The sequence below is a fragment of the Hippocampus bargibanti genome, linkage group LG18 (assembly GCF_051943395.1).
Source record: "Hippocampus bargibanti isolate YZ-2025 linkage group LG18, ASM5194339v1, whole genome shotgun sequence".
NCBI lineage: Eukaryota > Metazoa > Chordata > Actinopteri > Syngnathiformes > Syngnathidae > Hippocampus > Hippocampus bargibanti.
In genome coordinates this window covers 11,782,775-11,807,956 of record NC_142751.1, presented here as the reverse complement: position 1 = coordinate 11,807,956, position 25,182 = coordinate 11,782,775, and the positions used below count along the sequence as shown (strand labels likewise).

Below are 25,182 nucleotides of genomic sequence, written 5' to 3'. Positions count from 1 at the left end.
GATCCACCGTTCTGATTTAGCAGATGATTCTGACGACATTCACTCAATATTTATAGTATAACATGAAGCAATATCAAATATTTTGGGGCAGTTTTACAATCGTTTCACAGTAAATTTAACATACAGTACTGACAAAAAACAGATTTTACAAAGATTGCAAGTGTAATTTGTCATTTAAAACATTGCTCTTTACTTGGTCTCAGACCACTGTATATACAATGAGCATGTATTATTTTTGCTGCTACTTTATCAGTACAGTTGATAAAAAAATAGAAGATACTGTAATGCAGTGTAATTCTGAATTTATAGGGGTGTAATCGTGCTTTCTTTTGCTACATAGAACCAGATGTGGAAAACCGTATGTAGTATTACATAAAAATGTTTTTTATTCCACTCATGAAAATGGGCAAGGCACATAACACGGCCGCTTCGGGACAAAAATATATTAAATTGTTTTATGTAAATACCAGAAATGAAGGTGGGATAAATTGGTAATCATATAGGGCAAATCTATATGGAGATACAGAGTAGGTATCACTCAAATAAAGAAATGAGCAATACAATTTACTAACATTAAAATGGTAAATATATAGTACGAAATAATACTTAAAAAAAAGCACAATCATGTATTTTATTCAAAATAAATGGGGGTCAAATATTTAGTCTGTTACCAGTTGTGCTTTCAACTATACCGTACTGTACATATACTCCACAACAGCAATGAAATCCATTTTTTTTGTGACCCCCGTAGAGGCTGGACGCATCATATCCTGCTCTGTGGGACACTCAGATGTCCTCTGTCTTAAAATTAAACCAAGAACCCGAAGAGAAGGCTTGCAAACTGCTTAAATTCATCTATAAATCCTATAATAAAACAGAAATGGAAAAACAATGAACCCGTTATTACTCAACCAGTACACGCAACCTCGTAAAGTCTTTTTTTTTTTTTAAATATGGAGCAATTAACTGTCATTATCAATTCAGCTATTATTGGAAAATGCCACAGATTGGGCGGGGGGGGGGGGGGGGTCAGATGTTGACCGTGTGGGCATGTTTCTTGCACAAAGGTTTGTCCTTCTTGGAGAAGAAAGGTTGACCTTCCAGATTGGCGGTGCACACCTGAAGAGAAAGCCACATGTACACATGACACCTCAGTTGTTACACATGTCATATGCTTGGGTTAGAATGAGTCAGGCTTGATGGTTTGTTTCTATCCATCCATCCATCTACCCATCAATCTATCCATCCACCCACTGTGAGGCGGATATGCATACATGGCTATCTATAGACATCCATTCGGGTGTCCGATACCTACCGCGCACACAAAGCAGGTGTCATGCCAGGTGTATCCTAACGCCTCCAAGAACTTGTCCCCTGCCTCGATCGGGAAGTCACAGCCGTGGCAGTTTGTGCCAAAACGTTTGTAGTAATCTGTAGATAGTAACAAACAGTAAAAAAAAAAAAAAAAATAGATACATCACGTGTGACATGTCATGTATGCCGATACTGTATGTACCCATTTCACAATATGGCTGCCCATCCTCCATGTGGAACATATTGCCTCGAATTGGCTGCTGGCAAGCCGAGCAGACAAAACAGGTAACGTGCCAGGTTTGCTTCAAGGCGTTCATAATCTCCTGTAAACCAAGACGGGAGGAATATTTTCAAAGACATTGACACTGAAAGGACAACCGACACCATTTTTTTGGTTCCTAACTGACATCAGAAAAAAAAAAAAACGTTTTATAGCATCTAAAATACCCAAAACACACAGGCTGATATTTTTAGTCCAATGCAAAACACCAATAAAATAACTTAAAGTATCCCAAAACTAGTTGTATTAAATTCATCCTGTCTACTTGATATCTAATTTAAAACAGATTCCTATCTTACAGACAGTGTCCCAAAACTACATCAAAATGACCTCAGAAATTGCGAGTTTCAGAATGTCCCGCCCCCTTGTTCGTGACATCACGCCAGGATACTCCTTCACAAACTACCTTGCTCCAGAATCAAAACAATGTCTTCAGAGAGTTCAGATTCGGAGAAAATGTTTTCTTGTTACTCATCCAGTTATGAATATGATTCAAATAGTTCTGAAGAGGAAAGCATAAATGTTTACAATCGATCAAAGAAGTCCTTCCGTATCAATTCGAGCCGTCTGGACTCCAATGTAGCGCCCAGAAAATGCACAAGATGGCGCACAAGCTCCGTTGGAAATGGGCTGATTTGTCCGCTGGGAATTTGTGTCAACTTACACCTTCTTTATGCGTGTTACCGCAATTAGCTGCGACACGAAACAATTCACTATCGCGTTATTTATGTAGTTTTACTTCTAATTTTGCGATCAACACGGTGTTTTCAAATTAAAAAAGTACCAAAAATGCACAAGATGGCGCCCAAGCTCTGTTAGAAATGGGTTGATTTGTGCCAGCTAGTATCAATCTTGGTGCAACACACAACGATTCACCGTCGCGTTATGTGTTTTCCGTTTAATTTCGCCATCAACATGGATCAACATGGTGTTTTCAGATGAAAAAAAGTACCCAAAATGCATTGTGAGTCGCTTTCTCGGTCAGGGGCGTTCCTTCCGTGACGTCACGTTTGGGATCGTCATCAATTTGAAAACAAGACTTCCCGAATATTCAGCGTGAGTCTTAAAAGGTAAAATATAGCTGTATGCGGTGAAATCTTTGTAAAATGTGCTCAGTAGAAGTCATTTGAAGTGATTTTACAAATTATGGACGCAATTTGCCCGGAGGTGTCGGCTGTCCTTTAACATAAAATAACATAAAAAAACATAAAATTTTCCAAGTAGCCCACAGAAAAGATACAATGAAGCAGCTCACCCCCAGGATCTTCTGCTGGCACAAGGCACAAGTGGGCGCAAAGAACTGCTCGTAGCAATGCACGCAGTACACCTGGCCCTTCTCCTCCACAAATCCCCGGTCAGCCAGCGAGGAGCTGCAGTGGGCGCAGTTGAATTCCTCGGGGTGCCAGGACATGCCCATGGCTACGAGGAAGGGGCCCCTATAAGAAAACGAGGGAAACGTGAGCCCCAAGTATGACAACCGCAGGTGTCAAAAAAGTTGGCGGACTAATGACATCAACGACATACAGTGAATCCCCGCGCTACTTTGCGGTTCACTTCGCGCTGATTTTTTTTTTTGTAATGTGCAGAAAAAAAGCCAAATACAGTAATGTCTCGTTATGTCGATATCGGATATATCGATATTCCCGGTTATATCGATACTATTTCTATGCACGCACGGAGAAAATTACATGCAAAAAGGGTCGGATATATCGATAGTCCCGGTTATATCGATATTTTTTCGGACTCCCTTGAATATCGATATAACGACTTTACTGTAACTCAGGTTTTGTACATGGCTGTAGCTTGTTTTTTCCCCAGCGCTGACATCGACCAATAATATCCCATGATTCATAGCCATGTGGATTGGCTGTGCAAAAAAAAAAGTGTTTGTATAGCTGGGGGAAGGAAGTGTGCATATGCACTAGACTCGAGAGAGAGAGAGATTTTTTTTGTATGAAAAAAGCAGCACGTCTCAAAAAGAAAGCAGCACTCCCCACTTTGCGGATTTTCACCTATCGCGGGGGGTTCTGGTCCTCATCAGTTTTTTCTATGGGTGAGCGGCGGCAGCCACACGCGCCAACATTCACTCAACCCGGAAGTAACTCAAATAGATAGCAAGCTAGCTAGATGGATAGCGAATAGATAGCTAATAGCTAGTAAATAGATAGCTAATAGATCGCAATTAGCTAGCGAATAGATAGCTATTAGCTAGTGAATAGATAACTATTAGCTAGCGAATAGATAGCTATTAGTACTTGAGACGTGAAACAAAATAGCGGGACAATTTAAGAGACCAAATGACATGATATATATATATATATATATTCAGACGTGGCGGTGCCAGCCTCTGCTATGATTGGTCCCTGCTCTCAGGTTGGGGCGAGCAGAGGACTACTCCCTGCGGCTACACTGATTACTTCTGTTGTCCTGACTGATTATTTCTATTGTCCTGCCTGATTATGGGGTCTATGACTGGCCTGATTGCCCAATTTGCTATGGTACCACCTCATCTGCATAACTAATCCTATGTTGCCTAAGATGTCAGTTGTAGGAACGATCCAAATTGACGACAATGAGGTTAAAATCTGAGCAAAAGAATATAGATGGTTTGAAAGGGGAGTAAAAGAAGCTATTTTCATAAAACAGCAAAACCCTTCACTAATTCGCTATGGTGGGGTGAGGTTCAATTTGGATCGTTTCGGATGAGTAACGAAACATCCAACACCTTCAAATTTGTACAGATAACGACTGAAGAAACCTTCTCATCGATGGACCACTCCTGTACGACTGAGAGCTTACACAGACGAAATAATACATTTTATTTTTGTGGGCCTTTAAAAGCTCTCAATGACACTTTACAATCAGTTTTCTGTAAAAAAAACAAAATGATACAATATGTTTTATTGTCAATATACCTGATGACGTTGTTGCACTTGTTGCACATGGGGGTGCGCGTTCCGGCTGGAATGTGCTCGGCTCTCTGCACCAATGAGTTCAGGTCCTGCGGGTGCGGTTGCGGGATGGGACGGTCCGGGGCTTTGGGAGGGGGGTTGGTCACTTTGCCAAATGATGGGGCTGCGACGATCTTGGGGAAGCCTTAAAGCAAGGAAGGCGATTGGTGAATGTAAGGAAAGAGTCAATGAATATAATAACTACTTGCATATACAGTAAAGTCTCGTTATATCGATATCGGATATATCGATAGTCCCGGTTATATCGATACTATTTCTATGCACGCACTGAGAAAATTACATGCAAACAGGGTCGGATATATCGATAGTCCCGGTTATATCGATATTTTTTCGGACTCCCTTGGATATCGATATAACGAGACTTTACTGTATTTGGGGTGGTTTGGGGTTAAGTTTGTTTTGTCAGGAAAAAAAAGTGAATTGTTTGACATTCCCCCGGTTTTTTTTTCCCCTTGCATGATTCATGAGACATCTGGACCTGGAGGAGCAACCCCACTCAACACAGACACAAGAGGTTCAAAAACATTGAAGGCAGTCAGCGTGCACACCTGCGAAAATAACGTTCCGGCTCTCAACTCAAAACAAATGCAAGGGATGCGATCCGCTTTTTCCGCGAGCAAAAACATGTCCAGGATGGATGCGGTTGTTTTTTTTTTTTTGCCCTTGCGCATAAAAAGCCGCAGGGAAACATGACGAGACCCACCGCTGACAAAGAGCGTTAGGAGGAATCGTTTGAGAAGTCAAATAACAAACGTTTCTGGTGCTTCCTTCCGGCAGTGGGGAGCACAAAGATTCAGTGAATTAAAATATATGCATATATATATAAAAGGTTAGTGTGGGAGTGGGCTCGAAAACCCTTTCACGGACGACGTTTAATACTGTAGATAGCTTATAATTGTATGTATATATTGTTGTTCATAACGCAAATGTTCGTAAGTTGGGGAATGTCTGTATGTTTAAGGTTTATATAAATATGTTTAAGGATTATATAAGTAGCCTGTATTGGTTTGAAATGAATAATAAATAAACATTTAATAAAATATATGCTCTATAAAGATATGTACAGGTCCAACTGGAGAGAATAATACGTATGTAACTACAAAAAAATGCTTGTATATATTGTTCATAACTCCAATGTTCGTAAGTTGGGGAGTAACTGTATGTTTAAGGGTCATATAAATACTGTATGTTAAAGGATTGTATAAGTAACCTTGATTGGCTTGCACTGAAACAAACATGTAATAAAATATATGCTGCATATGTACAATAGGAGAGAATACTACATATGTTACTACAAAAAAAATGCTCGTATGAATCGTTGTTCGCAATTTAATTGTTCGTAAGTAGGGGAATGTCTGTACAAGCAACATATGGGGTGTCCTGGATAGTCCAGCAATATTGCTCACTAATAAATAAATAAATCAATAAATAAATAAACACATTAATAACAATAACGATAGTAATAGTAATGGCAATGGTAATGATAATGGTAATGGAAATAGTGATAGTAGCGATAGCAGCGATAGTAGCGATAGTAGCGATAGTGGCGAGAGTAGCGATAGTGACAGTGAGAGTGATAGTGAGTGATAGTAAAAGTGAAAGTGATAGTGATACTGATAGTGATGATAATAATAATAATAATAATAATAATAATAATAATAATAATAATATTTAAAAAATCCAAAACCAAGAAGAGCCTAATTTGCTCGTTTCAGCATTGGCTGATTACCATGACCTGGATGATGTAAAATTCACTTTGCAAAAAAATAAACTACATAAAAATAGCAACCAATTGTACAATTTTATCTGTGAGCACTAAATGACTTTGGATTTTTTTTTTTGAGGGGGCAACAATGTTTCCCTTAAATCCCCCCCACCCCCCACACAAAAAAAAAAACACAAAAAAAGAAAAACACAGCAGCACAGTGATAAACGCGCCAAAGTATGCAACGATTGAAGTATCATAAGTGTCACAGTTACTTTGAACAACATCTCCATGTCAAATGCGTGCCGCTGGGGGGGGGGGGAAAATTAGATTTCACCGAGGGGGGTTCTTATTTTGGACAAAGTTGCTACGCTGAGACTGTAAAGAGCGCAGAGTGGGAAGGGAAACCACTGGTGTCAACGCAGTCGAGGCTGCGTGAGAGAGATAAGAAAGCGAGAAGTTAGCGGGAGACCACAACAAAAACCGAATCACAGCAGGAGGCGTCGTCTTTGTCTGCACTATTCAAAAGTATCTCGGTTTGATTCCAGCCGTAGTTTTTTTTTCTTCAATGAAAGGATTATTAGGCTTATTCCAAAACATGTTTGAAGTGTTAGCATCTGCTATTAGACGTTCGGTTGAGCAACTCATCTGAACTATTACTTTACTCACATTTTCCAGTGAGTGACAAACAAGGAGACCTTCGTCAAGGCCGAATAATCCTTATTGAGGTCAGAAAGAAATGACACACCCTTATATGCAGTTTGAAGATGCTTGAATTTTGCCATTAGTTGACATTATTTGATCAAGCACAAAGACAAATGTTGATTGATAAAAAAACATCCAAAGTTCAATCAACACCAAATAGCACACCATCAACAATATTCATCTACTTTATAATCATACATTTCATTTGTAAGCGCCTTTCAAAACTCTCAAGGTCACTTTACAGTCACAAGACAAGTTTTTCTTTGGGTGAGCAGCGGCAGCCACACGCGCCAGCGTTCAATCAACCCGGAAGTAACTCACATAGATAGAAAATGAGCTAGCTAGCTAAAAGATAGCTATCTAGATAGATAGATAGAGAGCCATAATAATAATAATAATAATAATAATAATAATAATAATAATAATAAATAATAATAATAATAATAATAACAATAATAATAATAATAATAATAATAATAATAATAAATACATTAAAAAATAAAAGCTGCACATTGGTAACCTAAAAAGTAAAATCCTAAAACAAAAAACAAATGCAGTTAGATAGTAAAGATTATTGGATTAAGCCAAACTGGAGCAAGAGGAAGAAAACAAAACAGCTATCACGGCCCATGGGTCGGGATTCTCATATCTCAAAACAAAATATAGAAGAATAAAATAAAATAAAATCAAGAAAATGTCTCATCAATAACTATATTCATTCAACATTACACCTAATGTTTTTTTTAACCAACAGGAAGTTGGTTATAAAAAATAAATACATCGGAATATCTATCTCAGTGAAGGTTATCAATGAACTCATTCACTGCCATTCACAAATTTATCTGGGAATTAAAAATATGAGCGAAATTCACAAATTTGTCCGTTTTTGTTTCATGCTTGGGTGCCGATAAAGCGCTGGCCATGGCCTCTGGTAATGTTTTTTTCTTTTCCAGAAGTGGGCAATATTTCCCTTTTTTCCACATTAGTGCTTTATTCCAGCTTCAGCTGTTGTTAAAGTGCTATATAAACCAATATATATGTACTGCATTGTATTTTGGACAGCCGCCCTCATTTCAAGCTCATATAACTCCAGACACATATAATTTAGGAATTAACTCTTTTTAGGATGAAATAATACACTCTAAGGTTTCTAACACTGTATTGAATGATTATGTAGTCCTAAAACTCAATATTCAATGGGTCCTGGAGTGCCAATGGAAAAAAACCCTGGCACTGGAGTGGACACATTTTTGCACGTCTGGCAGTGAATGAGTTAAATACTCATGTCAATTCTGTACTCATAAAACACAAGTGAATGAGCAATCCAAACAAGAGTTTAGAGCTACGCATCACACCACTCTTACAGAGTAAAATTGGCCAAAAATAGTAAAATAAAGCCAATAATCTTTCAATGGCTAAAAGCGAAGTTAAAACTACAGGGAACGTTGTGACTGAGTGATTTGGATGTACGACGGCGCTCTCTGCTGGAAACAAGGCGTTACTACAAATTGTTTTGTCAGCGTCGTGGTTCGTTTTTTTTAGGTTTTATAATAATAATAATAATAATAATAATAATAATAATAATAATAATAATAATAATAATAATAATAATAATAATAATAAATTTTCTTCAGTGATTATATCACTCCCGACCCCCACACACACTTTTCTTTGTAATTTAAAACGTAAAAAGCCTATTCAAAACAAGGGGTAATGAAACAGTGGGGGAAAAAAAGTACCTGATGGGCCGCTGGGTTTGTTCTGGGCTGCGGGGTTCTTGAATGCAGACGGAGCCACCATAACGTTGCCATTCCGAGGAGGCGTAACTTTGGAATATGTTTTGGCTGCTGGTAAGGTGTGCAAACTGGAAGGGGTTTCATCCACTGTATCACTGGAGAATAAATATAGACTTTGAATCAAGCATGTTGAGGTTACTATTGTATGCAAAGTAGGTTCATTTTGGTAGAGAATTTTTCCTTAACAAAATACTGCTACCAATTGGTTTTAATGACCTTATTCCTTAAATATGTCGAACAAAAACTACTATAGACAGATATGTAATGTCCTGATAGAATTAATGCCCGAATAGAGTTATTTAAAAGCCATATTACCCCCCCCCCAAAAAAAAAAACAAAAACAAAAACAAAAAAAAAAATGGTGGTAAAATTACACACCACATTCAAATACCGGATTTTACATCTATTAAAAAATGGAATATAAAAAAAAATCCCATAACTAATACCACCTATAACTTGAAAACCTCAATCGATTTTTTTTGAGAGGAGATAAAAACGAGTAACTGAAAAATGGAGTTGCATAAGTGTGCACACCCTCCTAATGGAATGCGGATGTGTTTCAGAATGATTTAATTGGAGAGCCTTGAATGATAGTAGACTCAGTTCCATAGATCATATATGTTTTATTCTGTATTTTTATACTACATACAGTTCTTTTTATGAAACATTTTGTACATGCAATACAGTAATTTATTATTATTTTTTCTTTCTTTTCGACCGGACCGTTAACACGTTTCAGTTTTGCTACTATATATTTTAAATTTCTCCACTGTGGGACTATTAAAGGCTTTCTGATGCTTTCTGATTCCGATATTGGGTGCATGAAAGGGTTAAAAGCCAAGCCGATCATGTTTTAAACATGTCTCCCTCACAATTTCCTATGAATAGTGGAGTATTACTTAAATAAAATATTTTTTTGAAACAACACATCGTGTCATAAGCATTATCGTTTGGTCCGTCAAGTCAATTGGAATCATGCCATATTGATTGATTATGATAGGTGTCGGCATAAATAAATAAATAAATAAATACAAATCAATCTCACTATATAATATGTCAATACTAAATATGGTGTCATTCATAATCCCGAAAGTCGAAAAGATGAAACAAAGACATTAAGAAAGAGTAGAGGTTTATTGAGAGGAATTCGTCAAGAATTAACAGAGTAGAAACAGCATTCAGAAAAAAATAAGGAAGAAAGTACAGAAAGTGTGAAGGAAAAAAGAGCCTCAAAAAGAAAACGGTTTAGTATATAATATAATGATATACTTGGTAAATTACACAGTTAAAGCATATGCATAATAATAATAATTGGATTTTTAAGGATCCTTTGGGTGAGTATGAGTATCATTCTCTCCCGTTTAAATGAAGTGTTATACACAGAAAAATAAATAAACAGCTCCAAGTGTCCCGGCTACACGTTTAGCACCTTTGCGGAGACGCCATGATGCCAATCCCTGAGCTGGTTGTACTTGTGCTCTACAACTTCTGGGTCCAACAGGATGGCCCTGAGTCATACCGTCACACAGAAATAAAAGACAAGACAAGAGAAAAGAAGAGAGGAGAAAGTTTGGCAGGTGAAGAGAGGAGGCGAGGGAAGGGACAGAACATAAAATAAGGTAATCGGATTGGCTCTTTCCTGTGTTTTTAGTGTTGGGTGTGATCTGTGCCGATTTGGTCAAATTTGACTTAATTGTTCACATTTTAAGTCTGTGACATACTGATGGCTTCTGCAGTCAGTTACGAGGAGCATTCCGATTAAACATTTCAAGACAATACTTTGTCACCTTCGAGAGGGATTTATTTAAAACTTAATTAAGATTGTCATTTAAAGTGAATAATTTAGGCAAGATACATTTGGATTCACTATAAGTTTGGGGGAGACGAGAATGAGGACAAAGATGCACTTACTTCTTCCCGCTGTTCTCTGGAGATTCCTCTGGGAGGAGAAAAAACAACAACATATTTTATTATTATTATTATTAGTAGTAGTAGTAATATTAGTAGTAGTAGTAGTGGTGGTGGTAGTAGTATTAGTAGTACTAGTAGTAGTAGTAGTAGTAGTAGTAGTAGCAGTCGTAGTATTAGTAGTCGTAGATTTAGTAGTAGTATTAGTATTAGTATTATTAGTAGTTTTTTTTGCTTCTATATTCATAGTACTGATGTAAAAAAAAGCTTGTGGCTTATGTGTGATTTTTTTGGGGGTTTATCTTTACATATTCATGTCATTGATGTAAAATACATAAAAATAGATTGTGGTTTATGTGTGATTTTTCTTTCGATTCATGTCAGTGATGTAAAAAAAAAACAAATAAAAAGCTAGCTTGTGGGTGATATGCGATTTTTTTTTGGTTTTGGGTTTCTCTATTCATGTCATTGATGTAAAAAAAACTAGCGTGTGGGTTATATGTGAATTTTTTTATTATATATTTTTTTGTTTCTCTATTAATAGTCATGTCATTGATGTAACAATGATGATACAATAAAAACTCGCTTGTGATGTATGTGTGAATTGAAATGCACGCAAGAAACAATGCTATTGTTAGCAATGACACACTCGCCATTTTCAGTCCCAGTGAGCTGGGCCAGGATCCGGAAGGAGCGGGACTGAGAGGTTCCGGTCCTCGGGTGCCAGTCTTCCGTGTCCTCAATTAGTCGCTTCTTGCTGGCTTCACTCAATGCCGATGCGTGATTCGTTTCAAGCTCTTTCCTGTGTGATGATGACAACATTGTGTTAGCTCAGTGGGACCATTTTATGATTTAGTAGACGATTTAATAATTTCGGTGCTGTACCCATTTAAGCCACAAGATGGTGATAAATCACTTTATAATATGTGCCACCAACTCCGGAAGCAAAATACGGACTGTATACACCTGCACCGTGACATAAGATGCAAGACAACTGTACGAAAAAAAATATAATCGCTCGGTTTTAGAATTTCAACACGTTTCTTTCGTAGCATCCTCGCTTTGAATCTCTGATCAGGTCTTTGTGAACTAAGTGTGTTTCCGCATGTGCTTTGTGTGAGTTTTCACCAGACACTTCCTCCCACATACCTAAACATGCGAAGGGTTTTACATGCACAAAGTGGGTTTAAAAAATAAAACAAAGTTTACGTGTGCCAGATGAATCAAAGCCACGACATGTCTGGCGTGATTGGATTGCAAGGGGCCCTGAATAAACACGACGCTAACAGAAACAGATGGAAACAAGTGGTAAATTGTCAACACTGCTGGCTGAAAAATGATCAAAAAATGAATGCGGCGATGTGAGAAACGCACTTGTTTTCATAACATGGAAATGTATGTATCCTAAATTTTAATAAATAAACAACAATGATTCCGAAAAGGCCAATGTGACTTTCCCGTGTGATGTTTCCCCAATTGTTGATGAGTAACTGTGATGGATAGTCTTCAATCTATTTCCGTTAAAAAAATAAAATAAATAACAGTTTTCTGTCTGAGACTTTGACACCAGTATGCGCAAGTCAGTACATAAGCACACATACACACACAAAAAAATTGCAAACATGCTGTTGTTAATCATTAACCACTGCAATGTGCATTCAGTTATATAAGAGAAAAATATATCATTCACGGGACTAACTTGTCTGAATCTTCTCCCACCTGTGGGCAAAGAAAAAAAAAGACAACATTGGGAAGGACTGACGTCAAGTCAGAGTACGGATAAGTGCGTTTGGGTAATGGAGGCGGAAAAAAGCCCTTCTGAGAAAATGTGAACATGGAAAAACCACCACAAAACATGCACACGTGCAGCAAAAAAAAAAAAGATTATTGTGCTTCGGATGGATGGTGCAACGTGTTTGTTTCAATGTGGAATTGGACAGATGTTTTATTTTGGTATTTTTGTTGGGTGAGTGGGTGGTAATTCCACTTAGTAAAAAAAAAAATGCTGGACTTTGCTTCATATGCAGAGTCTCGCGCGGCTCCAGAAAACGAAGCTGCCAAGATTGTGCTACAGCTGCGAGGTAGCGTCAAGTTCACACTGTGTTCTACTGCCAAGACCTACACCCTTGCGGAATACTTCAACGAGATGTGCCATTGTGCCTTGTGTTAAATAAAATGGTGGCAATGATTGATGCGTTTGAAAAAAAAAAAAAAAAGAGGGAATACTGTCAACAAAATGGAGTGGAACGTTTCATTTTCTCCAGTAGCATAATATGCAGCTTCGGTGAACCGCAGCTGTCTTTTGAAACCGCCAAACTAAAACGCACTGAAGCGGCGTACGTACATATCAATTTTTAACTTAACCAAATTTTTATGATCAACATGACAAGGAAAACAATTTACTGTGTGTCTTTACTGCTGGTTAAGTTTGCGGTGCGCTGGAGATGACCGATACGGCGCACCACTAAAACATTGAATGTGTCATCGGGATGAGAGTGACCTGCGAGAGTCAGCGTGATGCCACAAAACATCTAGAACGCCATAAAATACGGAGATCAAAAAAGTGTTGGATTTTAAGGAGGAATCAAATATGCTAGGCTAACAGCTAGCCTATTAGCACCTTAGATTGCGGATGTAAATTCTTCTCGTGGTCTGTTTCATTGTAGTAAAATATTTACCACAGTGAAAGAGGTCTGACCGATAGAGCGCTGGTCAGACCAATGTTTTTCCCTCCCGCGAGGGAGCAGCGTTTGTCTTTTGTACAGCCGCCCCCATTTCAAGCTCAGATAATTATAATATGACTCAGGAATTAACTCTTTTTTTATTATTTAGTATAAGGCTTCTTATGCTGCATTGAATGTTTATATAGTCCTAAAACTCAATAGTATGCCAAAAAAATGACAAAAACCATAGCAGCGGAGTGGACACATTAGCTCGTAGCAGACATGCATATTCCACCATGATGTCTCTGATCAACTGGTGAAAAGGAGGCTTTCATCCTCTCCTCTTTAATCTAGAACTGCTTCATATAATAAAGTGTTTTTCTTGTACTCAAACATCATAGAGTACATGGGGAAAGTCCTTGAGATTGCGCAACTGTCCATGTTTTTATGTACCTGTTGTGTTTATTATTTTGCTTTGTGTTGACTATTTTGTAAAGCGCTTTGTTACAGCTGCAGCTGTTGTGAAAGCGCTATATAAATTAGAATTTATTGTATTGTATTGTATTGTAATGTATTTTTACACATGGCAGTGGATGTCGGACACTGCAGACTACGATGGGTGTCCTTCAGAGTTTTGAAAGGCGCTTAGAAATTAAATATATTATCACTATCACTATCACTATCATCATCATCATCATCCTTATCCTTAGCATTAGCATTAGCATTAGCATTAGCATTATTATTATTATTATTATTATTATTATTATTATTATTATTATTATTATTATTATTATTATTATTATTATTATTGTTGTTGTCATCAGTCGAGACAGTTTGCCGGATGATGGTACCTACCCGTTGAACTGTTCAGAAAGTCCCTGGCTCTCCAGGAGGCCTCGCCTTTGCCCCATGACCACTTCGCAGGCGTTGTTGTCAGAGTACAGATTGATGGGGGAGTTATAGACGGACGGCTGCGGCACAGAGGGGTGTGAGGAAGGGGCCGTCACTCTGGCTGGAGAAGACGAATTGGACGAGAAGGAGGACGGGGAACTGATAGCGGAGCGAGCGGGACTAGCTTGGGGAGTCGGGAACGAGTCTGCGGTGGTGAGCGTGGATTTAAGTGGGAAAGGGGGTTGCGGCGGTTGAGCGAGAGGCTGAGCTGGCGTGAAAGCCGACGATTCGGAGGGGATGAAGGCCACTTTTGGGGTGGAGGAAGGTGCTGGCGAGCTTCTGTCGCCCCCAAATGGTCGCGCTGTCTTGTTGTACGCGGGAGCGGCCTGACTTGGTGGGATTGTGTAATTGGTGGTCGGAGCCGTGTGGGTGATTGGGACGGGCTTAATGATTTCTTGAGGTTCAACCTGCATCGAGGTGGAGACACACAACATGCAGCATACACACACACACACACACATAAAAAAGAAAAAAAAATCATAAATAAATGGAAAAAAAAATATTTACAAAAATGGTGTAATGCTTGAAAACAGGCAATCAAAGTCATCATGTCAAACACAGAAGCTATGATTATATTTAAAGGAGATATATGGATTTTTTTTATGTTTGTGTACAAATAGTTGCATTTTTGGAATGCCTGCTCACCAATTAAATGTGAAATTGACTCATTCACTGCCAGATGTGGAAAATTGTGTGCACTGCAGTGCCATGGTTTTTGTCATTTTCACTCAAATTCCAGGACCCACACAATATTAAGACTATTCAAGACTATATAAACATTTGTCCATTAGCTAGCTAGCTAGCCTTCTATTTATTTGAGTAACTTCGGGGTTGAGCGAACGCTGGCGCATGTGGCTGCCGCTGCTCACCCAAAGAAAAACGTTATCCTATGAATGTAAAGTGACCTTGAGAATTTTGAAAAGCGCTTAGAAATGAAAGGTATTATTATTATTACAGTAAAGTCTCGTTATATCGATATTCAAGGGAGTCCGAAAAAATATCGATATAACCGGGACTATCGATATATCCGACCCTGTTTGCATGTAATTTTCTCCGTGCGTGCATAGAAATAGTATCAATATAACCGGGACTATCGATATATCCGATAACGATACAACGAGACTTTACTGTATTATCAACACAGCGTAAGAAACCTTAGACTCTCCTCTTTCATCAAAAAAAGAGTTAATTGCTAAATTATATAAGTCTGGAGTTATCAGAGCTTGAAATTAGGGCAGCTGTCCAAAATACAATGCAATATTGGTTTATGTAGCGTTGTAAAAACAGCTGAAGTTAGTTTATTTTATTTTAGTTTATTTCTTTCTTTGTTTTCATTTCATTATATTATATTATAAAAATGGTTACACAGTTGTATCAATGAGTACATTACTAGTCCTTACATGTTTTGTATTACTCACCTAGTTTTGGTTATTTTAAGATGGAACTACTCCAGAGTATTAATGGACGGAGAAGTGAGTTGTATGTTTTTTTTCTTTCTTTTCATTGACTGTATGGACCTGTGAAATCATAATATCATAACTTTAAATAAATAAAAATAAATAAAAACAGCTGAAGCTGGAATAAAGCGCTGTCATGGGAAAAAAAGGGAAATGCTTAGTGGAAGGGGAAAAACATTGCCAGAGGTCTGACCAGTACTTTATCTGCACCTCCCGCAAGAAAAACCAATACCCGAAGAAATTCGGGAATGGCGCTCCGTGTCATATTTTCAATTCCGGAATAATTTCGGGAATGGCAGTGAATGAGTTGGAAAACTAAGTAGATTTTATTTATACAGTAAAGTCTCGTTATATCGATATTCAAGGGAGTCCGAAAAAATATCGATATAACCGGGACTATCGATATATCCGACCCTGTTTGCATGTAATTTTCTCAGTGTGTGCATAGAAATAGTATCGATATAACCGGGACTATCGATATATCCGATATCGATATAACGAGACTTTACTGTATATCTATAAATGTATGGCATTGATCATCAGCTATGCTGGGTGATGATCCAGACACATTTTAAAGCAACAAGTGACGAATGATACAAACACTGATGTCTCCTTTGAATACCGACATGCTTATGACGCAACACAACGTGGCCCTCCCGCAGGTTCAGTGGAGCATGCAAAGCACACCAACATGAACTCAGAAGGGCAAACGTTTGCAGGGCATGAAGAGGAAGGCATGCAAATATTTTAAACCATACCTTAGAACCGCTTTTGGAGGCACTTGAGGCTCTGTGAAGACAGAAACAATAAAATGTTAAAATAAGCTCTTATCAAAATTCAAAGGAGAAAATACATTCTTAATCTGAATTAAGATAATAGACGTTACATGAGACATAACGCTTTTTGTGCTTTGAATTAAAAATAAAACATTTGAGATATGAGCACTGTATGGTGACAGTGCGGAGAGGATTGGGTAATTTCGGCCGGGTCCATTTACATTAATGTGTCTGCAATATACTGCCCCCTGGTGGCCACGTTCTCATCTGCTGAAGGAGCAGCACAATGTCTTTTGAAATGAAGAAAAAAAAAACATTAAATGTTAAAATTTAGCTCCACCCTCATTCATTTTCAACACTGGTTATCGGTACGAGAACCTGTACTGGTCGCCAGTCAGTCGCAGGGCAAATAGAGATACGTACAAAGATTTACACTTATATGATGAGGCCACGCTTCGTGCACACAAGTCAGATGAGAGGACCATGACACAATCAGCGACTCATTTTAATTATTGACCCTCTATTTATGTCATTCCTGTGCAGTACATTAACTCATTCACTGCCAGACGAAAAAATGTGTCAATTTCCAGTGCCAGGGTTTTTGTCATTGTCACTTGAATTCCAGGACCCATAGAATATTGGGTTTTAGGACTACATAAACATTAAATTCACAGTAAAAAAAAACTTACTCTCTTCTTTCACCAGAAAAAAAAAGAGTTAATTCCTAAATTCTGAGTCTGGAGTTATCTGAGCTTGAAATGGGGGCGGGTGTACAAAATACAATACATACATATACAGTAAAGTCTGGTTATATCGATATTCTCGGGAGTTGGAAAAAATATCGATACAACCGGACTATCGATATATCCGATCCTGCGGCATGTAAATCTTCTCCTTGCGTTCATAGAAATAATATCGTAATAAGCAGTACTATCGATATAACCGATATCGATATAACGAGACTTTACTGTGTATTGATTTAGATAACACTTTATCAACAGATGAAGCTGTAACATGGACAAAAGGCAAAGGCAAATTCCTTTGTAGAAGGGAAAAACATTGCCACAGGTCTGACCAGTGCTTTATCGGCACCAAAGCCGAATACATTCGGGAATGGCAGCGAATGAGTTAACCATGGTGAAATCCCATACTAGGAAAAAAAAAAATAAATCACCCTTATTCTTGTCTCAATGATCACATAGAACCAAATTTCTAATGTTTTGGAAACCAGGAAACAGCAACAAGGTGACTAACTGAGTCTTTTCCCATCCTTTAAAAGCTCCTACTCATCCCTCCCTCGCTGCTATATTAAGAAAACAGTCAACAGTCTCACGCATTTCCGTTACGGCGCTAGCTTATTAGCGAGCCTCGCCCTCCCAAGCCAGATGTCGATGTTGTCGGAATGGGCATGTGCACTTGCAGTTTCCACTTAGCAGATAATAATATAGACCGAGCTTATTTTCCAGTGTACATACAGGGGCCACACCACACCGAGGGCCAAAGAAAACAGCCAAGGACGTTCAGTTCAGATCAAACGCTGCATTCCATTCGGAAGATGATGTGTGTGTGACATCAGAGGTCCAGAGTGGATCTGGAGGGGTGGGGGTTCACACCCTATCTGTCTTTTTTCCAGCGCAAACTGAAAAAACACCGGTAAGGGTGGTCCCGGCGAACATCTGCTCAACTAAGCCTCCTCTTGTCTCCTTTTGTCTACCTCACTTGACGGCTTGGGCCGAGTATCCACACGGACATGGTGTCCTTTAGGGAAAAGAGATGGAACACGCGTGTGGAAATAGGCGCTTATTTTGATAATGGTTATTAAAATACACAAGGCTATCGTGTGTTACGGTGCTTAACATGATCATTTGTGACGGGTATGAAATTTCACCTCAAATTTGGATGACAACGCAGTACACCGGCCTCTCGAAATATGCTTCCAAATCATGCTCCGCGTGCCATGAACCGACTACTTGCTGTTACTGCAGTTGTAAGAAAAAAAAACATACCCTTGCCTAAATAGCTCCATTATGTCACTGCATGTTGGGGGTATGACAGCTAAGAGATGTTAATTGGTCCGCCGTCAACCTTGATTTCCATACTTAGTCACGTTTACACACGGACAGATAGATTTCCACACCAGGGGAGGCAAAGTGAAGGAATGAACATCCCCCCCGCCCGGGGTTAAGGCAGGATTTCCATCCCATCTGTGTCTCATCGAGATCCAAGAGAAACAATCGGACATGTTGCGTTTGACTGAATGATGGAAAAGCGAGCGGAGGCTGCAAGCCGATTGAAGCGGAACCTCGCGCAGGTTTGACTTCAAACATCAATTAGCAATTAGCTTCCATTAACTGTGCGATTTTCATCACATTAAAGCAAAAGGCTCTTTTGCATCTTACACGAACGTGGTCAGTCGTACATGGGGGCCAAGTACTAGGGGGATTCACACATGCTTCTCAGGTCAGGTATGGTTTTCATTCGTTGCAAAGCTTCCGCAACGGGATCCAGCTTTAGGTATTTGGAGTGAAGGGTGAATGTTAAGGTACAGTTGAAGGTGGTGTCCTAAATGGTGCAGCTTCAAAGTCAAAAAAGCAACAAAAAATGGTAAAAAAAAATAAAGAAAATACATTGTCAATATTTTTTTAAAAAATTATTAAAATGTAATAATTAAAAAGAGATTAAATAAATGAAATAAAAAAGATAAAAAAATAAAAAGTTGAAAATTAAATACAGTAAAGTCTCGTTATATCGATATCGATTATATCGATAGTACTGCTTATTACGATACTATTTCTATGAACGCAAGGAGAAAATTTACATGCCGCAGGATTGGATATATCGATAGTCTGGTTATATCGATATTTTTTCCGACTCCCGAGAATATCGATATAACGAGACTTTACTGTATATATTATTGTATTTTTACATGTATTTATTTATTTTTAAATATTAAAGATTATTTATTGGATGTTAAATATTTTTATTTATGTATTTATTTACAAATATTAATATTTTTTATGTTACTTCATTCACCGCCAGACCTGTGCAAAAATGTGTCCACTCAAGTGCCTGGGTTTTTGTCATTGTCACTTGAATTCCAGGACTCACAGAATATTGAGTTTTATGATGACATTAACATTCAATGCAGCGTAAAGAAACCTTAGACTCTCTTCTTTTATTAGAAAAAAGGAGTTAATTCCTAAATTACAGGGGTCTGGAGTTATATGAGGTTGAAATGAGGGCGGTTGTCCAAAATACAATGTAATACTTACATATTGGTATATATAGTGCTTTAACTACAACTGAAGCTGGAACAAAGCGCTAATATGGAAAAAGGGGAAATGTTTCCCCCCTTGTGGAAGGGAAAACACTGCCAGAGGTCTGACCAGCGCTTTATTGGCACCCAAACAAGTAAAACAAAACCTGACAAAATTTGGGAATGGCGCTCTGTCATATTTCCAATTCCTGAATAAATTTGTGAATGGCAGTGAATGAGTTGAAACTATATTGTTTTATTTTAACCCTTGTTTTTTCGGGGGTGAGGGTGGTCAGACAATATGCAAATCCGCAGGTGCCAAAATGGTGAGCGAGTGCAAAATAAAATTTTAACCTTTCATTCGTTGAGTCAGAAAAAACGATTGTGATTATTAATTTTGTCCCTTTGTCATATACAGTAAAGTCTCATTATATCGATATTCTCGGGAGTCGGAAAAAATATCGATATAACCAGACTATCGATATATCCAATCCTGCGGCATGTAAATTTTCTCCTTGCGTTCACAGAAATAGTATCGTAATAAGCAGTACTATCGATATAACCAATATCGATATAACGAGACTTTACTGTATCTCCATCGACAGCAAGCTTCAACACCAAAAGAACTACGCGATTTACAACATGAGGGTCTGAACAGGTTGACCAATAAGGTAAAGCGAGAGGTGGGCGGTTTATTTTTTTTAATCCCGACCCCCCTCCACCCCCCATGATTGGATCCCTTCCCCTTCATTCTTGTCTTCTAACCACCAAGCCACATGCGGCGGAGGCAGCCAGGAGTCAATGGGGGCTTCAGGCATCATTAGACTGTCATCTCCTCCTCCTCGGTTGTAACCGTGGCCAAGCCATCGGCGTATTCGTGTAGTGCGTTCAAGCCGCAGCTGCGTGCCTTTTATTCGTGTTCAAAAAAGTGCCTCTCGCAGCTCACCCCCAACACATCACACAGCGGTGTGGACCAAGCACTATACTATACATGAAAAACAGAGAGGTGGTTTTTTTTTTATAAATTCCAAGCGAATTGTGATACTTCTCTGACTTCCCAGATCAAAAAAGCTTAACTTCGGGTAACCGATTTCCATTGGAATGTCAATGCGGCCTCATTCAGTCTGTCTCAAATCACTCATTCAAAAGTTTGGGATTCATTCGATTGTGCGTGTTCAAAGCATATTACTGTAAAATAAAAGAATGTGATGGCAGAGATGTAACCATAATTCGTACGCACTCTGATGTTTGTCACCACAGAACATTCCGGAGAACCCCGCAAAGCGCAAAATAACGTTTGAAGTGAGGAAATTGGAAGCGCTCGGAGGGGAAGACAGAATCATATCGCTGCCTATACTCCTGCTACACTACACAAAATCAACAGCATGGACATTTGGGCCATTGGCAGATCCCGACGGCGGTTCGTAAATCAGTTTCCACATCTGTTTGCGTGCGCAATCAACTCCAGAGCCCCACCCCCATTCTTAAATGGGCAAACATTTAGTGAAATAGACCAGTGGCGGTCTAGCGTTAACGTTAGAATATATATATATATATATATATACAGGTAACATCTGACTTACGACCGAGTTCTGTTCCGACCAAACGGTTGTAAGTCGAAATGGTCGTAAGTTGAAATCCATTCAAAATGTTGAATAGAGACTTGGAGGCTAAATGACATGCAATGACATGCAGTCTAGTTCTTCTGCATACACGTCCTGTGTTGTGCTTTGAATTAAGAGTAAAGCATTTGAGATATGAGCTGTATGGCAACAGTCAGGAGTGGATTAAATAGTTTTGACCGGCTCCATTTACATTAACTCATTCACTGCCATTCCTGAATTTGTTCGAGGTTAGTGTTTTTTTTTGTTGCAGTGGGATGGCGATAAAGTGCTGGTCAGACCTCTGGCAATGTTTTTCCCTCCCACGAGGGGGCAGCATTTGCATTTTGTACAGCCACCCCCAACTTGCATTTCATATTACTCAAAACCCTTATAATTTAGGTATTAACTCTTTTTCTGATAAAAGAAGATAGTCTAAGGTTTTCTATGCTGAATTGAATGTTTATGTCGTCCTAAAACTCAATACTCTGCGGGTCCTGGAATTTGAGTGAAAATGACAAAAACCCTGGCACTGGAGTGGACACATTTTTGCACGTCGTCTGGCAGTGAATGAGTTAAGAGAAGGTGGTGATTATAGGTTTCATTTCGGAACCCCCCGTGGTGGTTACATGATCCGTTTGGAAAGGGGCATAGGTAAACAAGTCTTAAGGCTGACGTGTCCACCTCTGGAGACTCCCAGACTACATTTTTCTCACATCAATCATCTTTTGGCACCTTGTAGGAATATTATCACAAATCCAAAAGTCTTATGTGTGAGCCCCAAAGATCCTAAATCGCATTGGGAGGAAAGTGGAGCTTGACAAAATCAAATTTTCTTCCCAGACAATTTTATGACACCCAAATGAAATGCTGTAAACCAGACAAAGTCTAAAGAGAGCCTTGCGTATATTTTTGGAGACCTGTATTCTCTAAATACAATATTTTGTGCACCCATTGCCTCAAGATGACATGCAGATGCGACTTTGAACTATTTTAAGAACATTTTCCCACCATTAAAGGACAACCAAGGTCACTTTTTTGTTTCCTAACTGACATCAGAAAAACGTTTTATAGCATCTAAAATACCCAAAAATGCAAAATAGTCAAATGCAAAACACCAATAAAAATTAGTTAAAGTGTCTAAAAAGTACTTCAATTTGAAACCGGAAGTGGCCAGTTTCAGAAGGTCCCGCCCCCCCATGTTCGTGGTTTCACGGCAATATTTCTTGCCTTGCTCGAGAATCAAAACAATGGCTTCAGGTTCGGAGAATATGCTTTTTTGTTTCTCATCCAGTTAGGAATATAATTCAAATAGTTCTTAAGAAGAAAGCATACATGTTAGCAATTGATTAAAGAATTTATTCCGTGTCACTTTGAGGCATCAGGGATGGGAAATGTCGCACCCAAAAATGCCAGAAAATGGCGACAAAGCCATGTAAGGAATTAATCAGCCCGTTGAAAATTATGTTTTATGCGGACCTGGGAACGGATTATTCTCATTTTAATGGTTTTCTATGGGAAATTAATGTTTGGAATACACACTTTGCCTTCCACACACTTTCTGGGAAGCAATTAAGTTTGTAAACCAAGGTATCACTGTATATAATAACGGTATTTGGAAAAAATAGTGAGCTAATGTACACACGTACCAACAGCTAGCTTAGGAGAAGAGCCGCCACTTCAAAGCTAAGTGCTTGACTACATTGGGTGTGAAACACAACATCAAAGCTAAAAACAACCGGAAGCGCAGATTAGTGTTAGCCAACAGCGCTATCTGTGTTTGTTTCCGATAAGCGGTACATATCTTGGTATATTAGACTGACAAGTTGCTCACACATAGAAGTTTTCGTATATTCCAGGTTTCTTTTTTCTTCCTAACAGGCAGAGGAGGGGAACACTTCTCAGTGTGACATAAACTAAAGCTGAAGCCTAAACTGATGACTTGAACAGATTTGGGTCCTGAATATGAAACCGCCCGCTAAGAGCCTGTCTCCATTGCTAATTAAGAGTGGGAAAAGGCAGACATTATAATAATATGGCAGGCTCTTTCTTTTAACATCATTTAAGACGATAATATGCGCGCAGGTCTAGAGTCAGAGTAGGAATTTTGAAGGTGAACCCCACTAAAATTTCTGTTGGCGATTACCTCTGTAGATTTAGGCTGAGATTGCTCACGCAGGTTTTAATCTTGTTCTGGGCTTCGAGGTGGTTCATGCTTTCAGCGGACATGCCATTTATGGTGAGGATAACGTCTCCGACGCTCATCTTGGCTTTGGCTGCCTTCCCGCCATCCGTCAGCTGTGAGGTAACATGCAAAAAAAGAAATACAATGAAACAAATTCTTATTTGCATCAAAAATACAATATAGTGATATCATGGCTTACCAATTTAATTGGTTCCCAGACAGAGTGTGTAAGGCAAAAAGTGTGTATTCCAAAAATTAATGTCCCATAGGAAACCATTAAAGTGAGAATAATCCGTTCCCAGGTCCCCATAAAACATAATTTTCTACTTTTTCAGCCTTAAAACTACACAAAATATACCTTATTTTATGTATAATAAATGTGCTATGGTATTATAATTAAAAAAATAAACTACTGTATAATAAAGTCATTTTATTTGCCTTTGTGATGGTCGTTGATGGCTTGATGGAATGGAGTGGCCGGTTTCATCAGCATTAAACACTTGATGAGGAACGTAGCCTTCTTCCACCATCTTGAGGAATTATCCCTTGTAGGTGATTTCACTGCGATAATTTTAACTTGTTCCTCATCAATTGTGTTCTGTTGAGTTGGGTTGATAGCTTTTTGCATTGAGTGTACAGATGGCTTGTGCGGGTTATTGGTGGAGCCTGATTGATTTTAACCTTGCAATCTACACTCTGCCTTTGAACTATCAAAATTGAAACTCACTCTATTTTTATTTTTTTCAACTGATTACAGACTACCTAAATTCATTGCAGTGTCATTTTTGTTTGTGTCAGTTTTATTAAAAGTTGAAAAATGAAAATTAGGTGTAATTTATTTTTGTTTTGTTTTCCTACCTGAGGTTTGAATGTTTTTCAACCGATTAAGTTAATGGAGTTTGTTTTTGAACAAATGGACACCTTTTCTCTCGCGGCATTCAGCTTGACTCATATACAAAAAAAAAGACAATAGGGATGAAAACAACATGCTATTGTGCTCTACTTCACAATACCCCCCAAATTGAGCTGCATGGTATGAGGAAGTGACAGAGTTGGAGGCATAAACTTGCATGGGGCTATGACTCATTCCTATGGACTCACTTGTTAACCTCCAATGGGAGACGCCAAATTATGTAAGAAACACAAAAGTCTCGGAAAACCTGCCCTTAGTGCTCATCGTGAAGTGTTAAGGGGCCTCCCCACCGGCGAGTACAATGCCTCAAGTGACTCAGTGTCCAGCCTCTTGTAACGGCTTTTATACCCTGACTCACGTCTTAGTGAGAAAACGGCTTTTTACACCGTGTATAATCGCTTCCCGGCATACTGGCAGCCGCTGAGTAAAACAGGAAACATAAAGGTAGAGAGGCAAAGAAAAGACTAGTGAGTGCGTAGATGTTTGGACGATGGGATTCTTTGTCTGAAGTCTCTGCGTTAGCATGTTTGTGGGTTATAAAGCTACAAAGAATTCTGCCCTTGGTAGAAAAAAAAATGTCGAGCCATATAAGGTAAATTTACAAGCAAAGTATTTGCGGGGCACGAAGGAGAAAACATCTGTCAGGTCCTCAGAATGTGAAGTGTTTAATGGCCAGGCTCCTGTGAACTCTGTCTTACTG

At 38.7% G+C, this 25,182-nt stretch overlaps 1 protein-coding gene across 2 annotated transcripts in view; it reads right to left on the bottom strand.

Moving 5' to 3' along the window:
• Nucleotides 1-617: 617 nt before the first annotated feature.
• Nucleotides 618-25,182, bottom strand: part of pdlim5b (PDZ and LIM domain 5b) — a 43,494-nt gene continuing 18,929 nt past the window's right edge. The window contains exons 3-13 of one of the 2 annotated variants that reach the window (XM_089020926.1): nt 23,531-23,682; nt 16,510-16,540; nt 12,380-12,399; nt 11,334-11,482; nt 10,684-10,711; nt 8,716-8,867; nt 4,510-4,690; nt 2,850-3,030; nt 1,517-1,637; nt 1,316-1,431; nt 618-1,119 (exon numbers count right to left, since the gene is read on the bottom strand). In XM_089020926.1, coding sequence (XP_088877052.1) covers nt 1,030-1,119; nt 1,316-1,431; nt 1,517-1,637; nt 2,850-3,030; nt 4,510-4,690; nt 8,716-8,867; nt 10,684-10,711; nt 11,334-11,482; nt 12,380-12,399; nt 16,510-16,540; nt 23,531-23,682 — 1,221 coding nt within the window. In that variant the 3' untranslated portion in view covers nt 618-1,029. Of the gene's footprint in view, nt 1,120-1,315; nt 1,432-1,516; nt 1,638-2,849; nt 3,031-4,509; nt 4,691-8,715; nt 8,868-10,683; nt 10,712-11,333; nt 11,483-12,379; nt 12,400-14,198; nt 14,702-16,509; nt 16,541-23,530; nt 23,683-25,182 lie in introns of both variants that reach the window. The other variant, XM_089020925.1, reaches the window with a different exon arrangement.